Here is a 13,001-nt window from a genome sequence, read left to right on the forward strand (position 1 = left end):
AGTTTTATTTCCCTTTTTATATATGGTCACAATTGGAGCTCAACTCCAATCGTCAGGAATTCGTCCCTCTATCCAGACCTATTGAATTATGCAGTGCAACCACTGTAAGACTTTTACACCTCCATGCTAGAGCATTTCTGGTCAAATATTTATCTACTCCTGCTACCTTTTCACATTTCAGGCCTTTAATGGCTTTTTCTACTTCAAGTATTAATATGTATTCCTGACTGAATGCCTGTTGAGTGTTTTTTACCACTGTGCTATCACTGCTTGTTTCATTTAGCAATTTTTCGAAGTTATTACTCCATATTTCAAGGATATGTTTTTCTCCAGTTTTCATGTCACCTTTATCATCTCTAATTCCTTTAACAGCACTCTTTCCTCCATTTCTGAGCTTCTCTTCAACAATCTCCAGAATATCTTGCCATCTTCTTGATATTTATTTTCTATATTCTTACCAAAGTCTTTTCATGACTTTTGTTTAGCTAATTTTATAGAGTGTTTAGCTTTCTTACATTTGTCTCTGTATTCTCTAAGAGCAAAAGCTGACTTATTTGCCAGGAACTTTTGATATGCTTTCTTCTTTTCCTTTAACTTCCTGTGTCCACCATGGAGTTCTGATTTTTCTATCCTTGCAGACAACCTCACCACATGCCTCTCTGGCTGAATCAATCAGTGTTTTCTTTGGGGCTTACCACTGAATCTCCAAGGTTTGGTTCCTGTTCTCAAACTCTTTCATTTTTTCTTGAATAATGCTTGTGTATTTTAGTCTTCAGTTCACATCTGAGAGCTGCTCAACTTTAATTCGCTTTAAAACATTCTTACATGTTCCTCTTTTAAATATAAAATTCATATAATCTCTAAAGATAGAAAAGTCAGAACTCCATAATGAATCTAGGAAGTTAACCAGAAAATTGTGGAAAAGAAGAAAGTGTAATGAAAGCTCCTAATAAGTAACTTGGCATGTGCTCTCAAAAAACAGATGAGAAAATATAAAAAAAAAAAAAAAAGAAAAGAAAGAAATCTGTAAAAGTAGCTAAACAATCATGAGGAAGACTTGCAAGAATGCATAAAATCAGGAAGGCAGCAAAATATTCTGGAGAATAATGAAAAGAAAAGCTTAGAAATGGATGGAAGAGCACAGTAAAAGGAACCACAGATGATAAAAGCAACATGGAAACTGAAGGTAAAGAGATTCTAGGTATCTGGAGTCATTACTTTGAAAGAATTAAATGAAATAAGCAGTGACAGAACCATAGTAGAAAATTTTCAAGAGAAATACGTATCAATACTGGAAGTAGCAAAAGATATCAAGAACATGAAATGTAAAAATTCAGTTGGAGTAGATGACTTTCAACAAGAAATGCTCAAACATGGAGGTATAAAACTTTCATAGTGGCTACACTGCATGATTCAGAAGGCTTAGTTAGAAGGGTCAGATTCCTTATGATTGGAGTAAAGCTTTCATAGTATTCATCTATAAAAATGGAAATAAAACTGAATGTGAGAATTACAGAGAAATTAATCTACCTGGATTTCTAAGTAAAATTTATGAAAGAATACTCAAGAAGAGGATATGAAAAACTGTCTAAGAGAAATTTGAAGAAAAACAGCTCCGTTTAGGGCAAACAGGGGTTTGTCAGCATTAGATTTTCACTTTAAGACAGCTAAGTTGAAAAATCATGGAAATATAACGAGCATCTGTGTTTTGCATATCTTCAAAGGAAATATTCAGTTGTTTTGCAAGAAGATTTAAATAGGCTGCCAGTATGAGTAAAAGATAATGAGTGTCATTTTACTATGGCGAAATCAAGTTATGCATTTTGGGATAAATAAAGAAGCTGCGTATTACATTGATGGAACTAGAGAATTTAGGGATGATGGTAGACAGAGAGTTAAAGTTCAGAGGACATATTACTAAGTAGCCAATAAGATTACCTGGCTGTTGAAGAACACATTAAGAAGTAGAGATAAGAAAGGTGTTATGCCTCTTTATAAGGCCTTGATACATCTACACCTGGATTTCTTGAGAATGAGGAAGCAATAGAGATGATTCAGAGGCTAGTGACCAAGATGGTTAGTGGTCTGTGGAATGTCCCCTATGAAGATAGATTGAGGGTGTGTGGATTGCAGAAGTTGGTTGATAGGAGAAAAAGAGAGGATATGATAGAAACATTTAATTTGCTTAAAGGAGGGGAAATATTTCAACACTTGGCTAGAGGGTCCAGAAGAAGGGGTCATCCCTAGAAGTTGAATAAAAGTGTGGTTAATAGGGGTGTAAGGACTAGATTTTTTGCATGGAGAGTTGTGAATGTGTGGAATGGGTTGCAAGAGTCAGTTGTGCTTTGTCTGTTAACAGGTTCAGGGAGAAGTATGATAGTGTGGGTAGTTTCGGTCTCCTGCAATGAGTCTTCGGACTCCATAGAGGTGCCCATACAATAATAATAATAATAATATCTGAAAAAATATATGACTAGGCCCCAAGAGCAAAGCCATTCAATATGCTAGAATTATTATTATTATTATATCTGATCCATACACGAAAGGCCACATGACTTATAGCAAATTAGTACCATGTGTGGGCAGAATAGAAGAAATGAGGAATCTGTTCACATTTTGCTGAGGGTTGTAATCTTTGGGGAAGGCAGAGTGTGGGGAGACTGTTCCAAAGAACAGAAGTAGATGGACTGAAACAGGAGGCAGTGAAGTTAGTTCAGTGAGTTTCAAGATACTATAAAAGGGTGTTGGTTAGCAGTGGCTGTTGTTTTAATGATTTTGGAGGAAATGGAAGAATAATAGTGGCCAATTCAGTAGAGCACTATCCATAAAGGTATCTGTAGAAGAGGCACAAGGCAGAAAATGAATGTCTGTGAAAGAGGGATTGAAGTTGGTATATGAGAGAGAGGGGTCGTTAATTAGTCAGATTGCCTTCTTCTGAACAGAATCGAGCAATCATAGAGAGGATTTTGGTGCACTACCCCAAATATGGGAGCAATATTCCATGGCAGGGTGAATTTGGGCTTTCTATAGAGTTAGCGAAGGTACAAAGTGTGTGTCTTGTGCAAAAAAGTACACCAAGTTTTTTGGCGGCTGCAGAAGCTATAGTTGAAATGTGGTTGTGCCAGGAAAGACCTATGGTGCAGATCAGTCCAAGGAGAGAAATCTAATCATGCTTGGATATCTCAATATTACTTAAGATAAGGGGGAGGCATCCAAGCTCTTTCTTGCAAGATATCACACAGGACTGAGTTTTGGTGGCACTGAAGTTTACAAGGTTGTCTTTGCCTCACTGGAATATAGCTAGGAGATCTGAGTTCAGGTTGTTGGTCATGGTAGATCTTGAGGATTCTAATACTTGAGCACTACAATGTTTGTTGAATGAAAAGGAGACTTCCAATCCTATCCATCAGCAAAGCTAAGGATAGGATTGTAAATCTGAGAGAGCAGGTGATTTATATATAAGAGGAAGAGAGTGAGTGAAAGAACAGAACCGTCGGGTACTCTTGCATTGGTGGGGAAATCTGAGGAGAGTAAACTGTCCACCACGACAAATAGCAAGCAATCAGTGAGAAAGTTGGCAATGCAGTAGCAGAGTGAGAAAGGCAGACCATAGGATGGCAGTTTGCTAAGTACCCCTGTGCCAAACCCAATCAAATGCCTTTGAAACGTCGTGGGCAACCATGCAAGTTTCTCCATAGCTTAAGTTCAGAGGTGGGTGGTGAAAGCAAGAAGATTAGTTGCAGATTCTGCCACTACATTCAATGTGAATCAGCAATATGGATCACTGATTAGTTGATGTGACTCTAGGTGGTCCAAGAGTTGGTTGTTGATGACCTATTGGGGTATTTTGACTGTAGAAAGTCAAGCTTTAGAGAGAGAAAGATAGTTGAAGAGATTACAGTGGTTGATGGATTTGGAGAGCAGCAGAGGGATCATATGAAAAGGGCAAGTTGGTTTGGTAGAGAAATTTTGAGACAAATTACATCAAATAGTGGGGATTCAAGGGTTTGCAGTCTCTAGCAGGGTATGTCATTTTCATGAATGTGCAAGTGCCGCCCTTCTGGCAGAAAGAGCTGTGCAATGTGTAGTTTGGCAGTTGAGGTGGAGTAGCTGTTGAGGTTGCTAGTTGGGGTTCTGATAGGAATAGTACTTCTGGCTTAGATACATCTACACCTGGATTTCTTGAGAATGAGGAAGCAATAGAGATGATTCAGAGGCTAGTGACCAAGATGGTTAGTGGTCTGTGGAATGTCCCCTATGAAGATAGATTGAGGGTGTGTGGATTGCAGAAGTTGGTTGATAGGAGAAAAAGAGAGGATATGATAGAAACATTTAATTTGCTTAAAGGAGGGGAAATATTTCAACACTTGGCTAGAGGGTCCAGAAGAAGGGGTCATCCCTAGAAGTTGAATAAAAGTGTGGTTAATAGGGGTGTAAGGACTAGATTTTTTGCATGGAGAGTTGTGAATGTGTGGAATGGGTTGCAAGAGTCAGTTGTGCTTTGTCTGTTAACAGGTTCAGGGAGAAGTATGATAGTGTGGGTAGTTTCGGTCTCCTGCAATGAGTCTTCGGACTCCATAGAGGTGCCCATACAATAATAATAATAATAATATCTGAAAAAATATATGACTAGGCCCCAAGAGCAAAGCCATTCAATATGCTAGAATTATTATTATTATTATATCTGATCCATACACGAAAGGCCACATGACTTATAGCAAATTAGTACCATGTGTGGGCAGAATAGAAGAAATGAGGAATCTGTTCACATTTTGCTGAGGGTTGTAATCTTTGGGGAAGGCAGAGTGTGGGGAGACTGTTCCAAAGAACAGAAGTAGATGGACTGAAACAGGAGGCAGTGAAGTTAGTTCAGTGAGTTTCAAGATACTATAAAAGGGTGTTGGTTAGCAGTGGCTGTTGTTTTAATGATTTTGGAGGAAATGGAAGAATAATAGTGGCCAATTCAGTAGAGCACTATCCATAAAGGTATCTGTAGAAGAGGCACAAGGCAGAAAATGAATGTCTGTGAAAGAGGGATTGAAGTTGGTATATGAGAGAGAGGGGTCGTTAATTAGTCAGATTGCCTTCTTCTGAACAGAATCGAGCAATCATAGAGAGGATTTTGGTGCACTACCCCAAATATGGGAGCAATATTCCATGGCAGGGTGAATTTGGGCTTTCTATAGAGTTAGCGAAGGTGCAAAGTGTGTGTCTTGTGCAAAAAAGTACACCAAGTTTTTTGGCGGCTGCAGAAGCTATAGTTGAAATGTGGTTGTGCCAGGAAAGACCTATGGTGCAGATCAGTCCAAGGAGAGAAATCTAATCATGCTTGGATATCTCAATATTACTTAAGATAAGGGGGAGGCATCCAAGCTCTTTCTTGCAAGATATCACACAGGACTGAGTTTTGGTGGCACTGAAGTTTACAAGGTTGTCTTTGCCTCACTGGAATATAGCTAGGAGATCTGAGTTCAGGTTGTTGGTCATGGTAGATCTTGAGGATTCTAATACTTGAGCACTACAATGTTTGTTGAATGAAAAGGAGACTTCCAATCCTATCCATCAGCAAAGCTAAGGATAGGATTGTAAATCTGAGAGAGCAGGTGATTTATATATAAGAGGAAGAGAGTGAGTGAAAGAACAGAACCGTCGGGTACTCTTGCATTGGTGGGGAAATCTGAGGAGAGTAAACTGTCCACCACGACAAATAGCAAGCAATCAGTGAGAAAGTTGGCAATGCAGTAGCAGAGTGAGAAAGGCAGACCATAGGATGGCAGTTTGCTAAGTACCCCTGTGCCAAACCCAATCAAATGCCTTTGAAACGTCGTGGGCAACCATGCAAGTTTCTCCATAGCTTAAGTTCAGAGGTGGGTGGTGAAAGCAAGAAGATTAGTTGCAGATTCTGCCACTACATTCAATGTGAATCAGCAATATGGATCACTGATTAGTTGATGTGACTCTAGGTGGTCCAAGAGTTGGTTGTTGATGACCTATTGGGGTATTTTGACTGTAGAAAGTCAAGCTTTAGAGAGAGAAAGATAGTTGAAGAGATTACAGTGGTTGATGGATTTGGAGAGCAGCAGAGGGATCATATGAAAAGGGCAAGTTGGTTTGGTAGAGAAATTTTGAGACAAATTACATCAAATAGTGGGGATTCAAGGGTTTGCAGTCTCTAGCAGGGTATGTCATTTTCATGAATGTGCAAGTGCCGCCCTTCTGGCAGAAAGAGCTGTGCAATGTGTAGTTTGGCAGTTGAGGTGGAGTAGCTGTTGAGGTTGCTAGTTGGGGTTCTGATAGGAATAGTACTTCTGGCTTAGATGACTGTAGGTGGTGGTGCACATTGTTTATATTGCTGTTAAGACCACAGATGTTGGTGAAGTGGATATGGATGTTTTTTTTGGTAAGAATTAATGTTGGTAGGTTGTTTGATTGGATTTCTGTTGTTTTATTATGATTCTTTTGGTTGAATTTTTGATGTTTTTTTTAAACTATTTTTTGTGGGAAAATTTTTCTGATCTGCAGTTAAATCGCATTTCTTTGGAGTTGTGGTCCATTACATTTGATTAGGAAGAGATAAAGAGAAAGTGGGGAATGCAGTAAGAGGTGACAGACTTGCAAACATTGCCCACACAGAGGGAACTCAGTCTCCTGTCTATACGTGGCCCAGACAGTTTCTCCCTGCAGCCATAGTATCTAGTCTCCCTCCAGTAACTGGCAAAATATGTGGCTACAGAATTTGACGCTGGCTGATCAGGAAGACTCCAGATTTGTTACTAATTGGGATCTTGTGTACTATCCAGCAGCCAGTCTGTGGAACCATTTTGCTGCTGTACCCTCTAAGGCATATATAGGAGAAATAGAACATTATACAGTGAAACATACAGTCTATATTTAAGTTGTAAGTCAGCAGTTAATGGGAGTAGCACAGAAAGAGATTGGTTGATGTAAAATCAGTGTAAGGCAAGGGTGCACACTATTTTGACTGCTATTCATCATCTATATGGATTATGTTATGAAAGCAACTGACATTAAAACCGATATCAAAACTGGAAGGTTTATGCGGATGATGTTATATTCCTAACTAAATGAGTTAGTTTGGTAATTAATTCCAAGGACAAAGTTCATGTTGGCAGCATTAGCAAGGTGAAGAAAAAAAAAAGATAAGTTTTAATATAAATTATTAGGATATTTGTCTTCAATTTAAGAGTCTTGTCTAGTTAGATCATAATTGACTGGCAAAAGTTTATATTTTGAGGATTTTGGAGTTTATTTTTTTTTTTTTTTAGATATCCCTTGTTTGTGTTCTCTGCACGATATGTTTCAATGGTGATATTCTCTGTAAATTAATTTGTTGATATGTTACTGCACAGCCCACACACCATTTAATGGCTATATTTTGCACAGTATCCAGTGCTTGCGGCATGTTTTCATTCCAGAAGTTAAAACTGGGACAAGTAAGAGAGCCAGGGAATGCATGGCTACATAAAATGTAGGAAATGGAAAAGCTTAATGATATAGATATAACTGATTTTAGAAGCAACAGTGTGTCAGAAACAAGTGAATGCCAGCAAGGAGATACAAGCAGCATGATCAAGGGTGAGAAGACAAGTGATGTGGAGATGAATATGACTTTAGAAAACGTAATAGATTGGAAAGATGGTGTTAATTGTGTGGATGAATGTCTGCTGGGTGAGAGTAGGATGCTTGAAGAGATACAGAGGTAAGAGATAAGAAGTGGATGATATAAAAAATGAGAACCATGAAAGAGATTAAGAGATTGGGAAGGCTACATGATGTGAGGCAAACAGGAGTAACAGGGAGAGAGAGTTATGGGAATGACAAGAAAAGAGAATGGAGGAACCAAGAGAAGAGGGTAAATGAGAGAAAGGTGAGATAGTACAGGCACCAGGGATGGAAAGATGAGAGAACAAGGAGAGAGTGTTGGAAAGAGGAAGGGAGTGAGAGATGCAGATAAGCAAGAAATTAACAGATCTGTGAGAGGTGTGATGTATGGAGAATCAATGATTAATGGAATGAAAAGCAGAATGCTAGAGAATAGCATGGTAAGGGGACCATGCTTTTTTTATCTGATTTCCCTTTAACACAGCAGGATTCATCCCATTTAGTTCTTCCAAAATGGCTATTCAAAGAAGTTACTAAAGAAACTGTTATTTTCCTATGAACCATCCATGTTAACCCAGAAATCGATTACAAAGCCATGGGCTCTTTACCATACGCACTGGAAACAGATCAAGAAAAATAGCTCAGTTATTAAAATTAGTAAACATCAGAATGGCCTTCAAACCAGTTGACATCTTACAAAGGTTCCGACATTCCCCTAAAAACAGCATTCCATTTCTTGGGTATATAAGGTTTCTAATTCTTGCAGATAGGTATATGTGGGTCAAAATGAGAAAATTTCAAAATTCAGAAAAAAGAACACATAGGTGACATTGAAAATAAGAGAGAAGAAAGGAGCAGATTTATATAAGCAAAAGCTGTTGAACACATTTTAGTTTGTGTGTGTGTGTGTGTTAAATATCTTCCTGAAGATGTTGTCAGTCATAAAGACAGGGAAACATTATTTCAGCAAAATCAATAAAGACAATGAAAGTTTATTTTTCACTTGGTTAGAGTATAATAAATTTAGTTTAATCCTTTATCCAAGTGTGAGCAAACAAAGTTTGCGCTTGAAAGTATCTTCAGGACTGGGGTAAGGTAGTACAACACCAGGGCACTCCTTGCAAAGGTGGAGCAAGCTACCAACACTCCTATCTCGGTATCTCCTATAACGCAAAACACATCTCCTTGTGGATATGTTTAATGTTAGGCATTAAGGGAAGTGCCACAACCCAGACTAATTTCGACCTTTATTGAGGTCTCTTCAGTGGGAGCTTTTGGTAGCTTGCTCCACCTTTGCAAGGAGTGCCCTGGTGTTGTACCACCTTACCCCAGTCCTGAAGATACTTTCAGGTGCAAACTTTGTTTGCTCACACTTGGATAAAGGATTAAACTAAATTTATTATACTCTAACCAAGTGAAAAATAAACTTTCAACATCTTTCTCTAAATCCAGAGGTAATTTATTAAAAAAGGGTGGCACACCATTTGGCAACTCCTATAGGTAGAGATGACCTGATAATGCTTTTGCCTAGTATCTCCACTTGGGCCTGGCTCCCGCTGAAGAGACCTCAATAAAGGTCGAAATTAGTCTGGGTTGTGGCCCTTCCCTTAATGCATAACATTAGACATATCTGCAAGGAGATGTGTTTTGCGTTATAGGAGATACTGAGATAGGAGTGTTGGTAGCTTGCTCCACCTTTGCAAGGAGTGACCTGGTGTTGTACTACCTTACCCCAGTCCTGAAGATACTTTCAGGCGCAAACTTTGTTTGCTCACACTTGGATAAAGGATTAAACTAAATTTATTATAAAGACAATGAAACTTTAATTAATTAAAACATTCAGTTTTAATCATTAAAAGGTCTACAAAGTCAGACTCAGTTAATTATTCAGAGTAAAATATTTCATTTATTTAGGTACAATTTTTGGGAGAATCAAATTAAATATGGAAATATAATTTGAAAGAGTTGAATATGGCTTAAGAGAATAATTAGCTAAAATATTAAACTATAAATATAAAAAAATGTGGTGAAACCAATATTTTAACTAATGGATCTGAGAAGTTAGTTTACATATAAAACAGTTAATCAGTTCTGAGAAAAATTTGGGGAAGTCAAGTAAACAGATGGCACCTTAAATCATATTAAAAATTAAGAACAGCTTGACCAGCAAGATCTCTATTCCATGCAACTGGGTGATATAGATATAAATGTTTTGCAACTTACTGTATTCACATTTATTACAATAAAAATATATATAATTAGTAGAAAAAAGGAAAATATAGCAAAGCTTAGTAGGTAATGGAGTTACCCTGTATCTCCAAGCTAAGTTAAAAGACTATAATATAAAATTTTAATAATATTAACAAGTGATTTGGAAAACATACCTAGTTGTATATTTTTGGAAGGTAAAGATCACAAAATATTTGAAGCCAAACTTGACTAAGATGAGAACACGCAGTAAGATAATGGTGATGATAATAATGCATAAATAAAGACTAGTAAACAAGAAAAATTATGAATTAAATGGGCTATAGATTTTGAAAAACTAAAAATTTTAAAACAAAAAAGTAGACTAAAAAAGGAGCAAAACCTAGTGATATATACAGTACCAGCAGCATGATGGTAGTGCTGACTGTTTCATTAGAATCATCAGATAAACAGCACAATACTGACTATGGGCTGCTGCATGGTTTGTAACGAGGAGTTTGGGTGGTTCAAGATTAATGGAGAGTAATTTATTTTGTTATTGCAAAGAAGATAAATTAGTTTTTTTTTTTTTTACAGCAAATTGACTGGTTCTTACCACTAGATATTGGGAACAACATAACTTGGTTTCATTATCTTGGAAATCAGTGATGGTAACTTTATCAATTTCAAGGATACACTTAGATCGCAATGCATGCAATGATGTTTCAGTAACCGGATTTTTGTTGATATAATTAGTGTGTTCCTGTTTGTGTTTCTTTTTAGTGGGAGAATGTAATAACTTTAATTTTAGAAAATCCATGTACTAGCATAACAATATAATAAAATAAAACAGATAAACTTGTCTGAAAATCTGTTTATACCTTCTTTTTCATATTCTGTGACTTCTGAAGAAATGCATACAGTCTGGTTATTTTCTAAAGAATGCAATCGGTGTAGCAGAACAACAGGCTGTGAGGCAATTTCAGTAGCCTGATCAAATTCTAGTATTGCATTAGGCTAAAAAGAAATAAATGAATAAAATCTTAGTTATATCGAAATAATCCATTTTAATCTGGTTCAAGATTATTTTACTATAATTTAAAAAGACAACAGTGGATCATAGATTTTCATATTTCTATATTCAAAATTCACCCACTTTAACCAAAGATATAAACAGATCATTCCATATTAACCATATTGGTTAATATGGTAACAAATAGAAGCAGTTTTTTTCTTTAACACTTCTGTGAATATGGTCCATCATTAATAGATGTTTTCATGAAATCCTGAATTACATAAGCTTATTTGCATCGATATAAAGCACAAACCCATTAAATTGTCAGCTTTCACTATGAATATACAATCATAAATAAAATATAAACTCACAAGTTCCAGAGGAACAACTTGTTATAATGAATAGTTGGCTGTAGTAAATCTCCTGTGGTCTCTATGAGTGTTATATTTTTGGCATGACTATTTTGTCAGTCAGTTTAGTCAAGTGGAGAGTATACCTACTCTCAAATCAACAGGCTGTGTGTACATATCTCACTGTAGGTAAATGAATTTTTGCAATTCTTGCAATAATAAAATTATTTATTAATTATTGAATATATATGTTTAATAATCACTGCAGGATGGAGCTTTGGTCAAGACTGTTCAGGAGCTTGCTAAAATGAGATTTCGTTATAGTGAGAGTTGACTACAGTAAACACAATCATAAAATGAAACTGGCATTAATATAAACTAAACTAATATCAACATAATAATGTATAAAACACTTGGGGTTTATCAAAGACAAATCCATGTGAAAGAAACAACCTTCAAGCATTACAGTTGTTTCCAATAGAATGCAAATGATGAATCTGTTTTCAATAAAACATAATGGGGAGCCATTAGGTGGTGTATTGTGTGTATAGAGTGGATTTATCACTCCTGATAAATCCGCTCTATATAGTCACTGTTTCGTATTTTATTTGATAATATTAGGTTAACTTGTTGTTTTTGTTTTAAAGGGGGGTGTGGGATTGACTGAGCTATTTAGTTTGTAAGTAAACTTATATTTTTGTTGTTGTTTCAATACAACAGTCAGCATGGCACCAATGTGACAAACAATAGTGGCAAAAACCACATTGTCAGGCAATTTGAATTTGTGGGACTTTATTCAGTGCAGCATGTGAAATGTATTCGTCGAAAAAATTAAAGGATATGTAGAAAGAAACTGAAACTGAATAGAGGAAGTGTATTAAATATTTTAAAAGTAAGTGTCTGTTAGGTGATGAGAACACAGCAAATGTTAGTAGAGTGGATAGTACCAATGGCAGGATGGAAAATGATATCGAACATGTGGCGTAGAAATAGAGAAAAACAAAATGGACATTAATAAAGAAATAATACACTTGAATGTTATCCTTCATATGACAAAGCACAAAATTGAAAAATTACAGAAGCGGTAAGAGATTATCAGGGCTGAAAAGAGAAAGAAGTAGGTGGTCCGAAGGAATAACAAAGACTGACCGAACAAAAAAGAAACACAAGGAGAAAATTATGCATGCAGACTAAAAGATCATGGGAGTATTTAATGAAAGTGTTACAAAATCTTGTTTCCTGGGTATGAAAATTCACGATATTAGCCATAGCATCCAGATGTGAAAAGGTAAGTCAAAGAAAATGATTGTCTTGGTTGATACAAATGATTTGAGAGGTGAGAAGTATTCTATGAGGGAGGATATAAAGGAGTTGTTAGAAGAGGCAAAAAAAAAAAAAAAAAAACTGAAGAGCAAGAAGGTGAAGATTGTGTCTCCTACCATACTATGATAGAGACAAATTGAGGAGAAGAGCATTGATAGCAAATGAATCTATATGTAGAGTGTGCAGAAGGAATGATGTAGGATTTGTGGATCTATGGTCTGTCTTTGATGGAAAGAAGGATTTCTACAATGCTGATGGACTGTATCTAAATGGTTCTGATGGTAGGTGTCTAGAAAGAGCTTTGTTCATCGAGCCTGCTGAAACACAAATTCAGAAAAAAAACTTAAGCAATTAGGGTGGAAGCAAGTGAGTTTGTGTGAAGGCACCCATGAGGCAAGTGAGTGTGAGAATGATCAAGTGCAGAATCTAGTCTCTCAAGCAAAAATATGGAATAGGATAGTCAATTTAGTTTATCTATTTATTTATTTAGTTAAACTGGTGTG

The 13,001-nt window shown here is 36.6% G+C and overlaps 1 protein-coding gene across 2 annotated transcripts in view; it reads right to left on the reverse strand.

Moving 5' to 3' along the window:
• LOC150093389 (uncharacterized) overlaps positions 1-13,001 on the reverse strand; it is a 176,315-nt gene that overhangs the window by 109,681 nt on the left and 53,633 nt on the right. For both annotated transcript variants that reach the window (XM_090413565.1, XM_090413566.1), the window contains exon 6: positions 10,692-10,827. In XM_090413565.1, the coding sequence (XP_090269691.1) occupies positions 10,692-10,827 (136 nt within the window). The remainder of the gene's footprint in view (positions 1-10,691; positions 10,828-13,001) is intronic.

The sequence above is a fragment of the Typopeltis vanoorti genome, chromosome 24 (genome assembly GCF_054136105.1).
Source record: "Typopeltis vanoorti isolate ZY-2024b chromosome 24, IOZ_Tvanoo_1.0, whole genome shotgun sequence".
NCBI classification, from domain to species: Eukaryota; Metazoa; Arthropoda; class Arachnida; order Uropygi; family Thelyphonidae; genus Typopeltis; species Typopeltis vanoorti.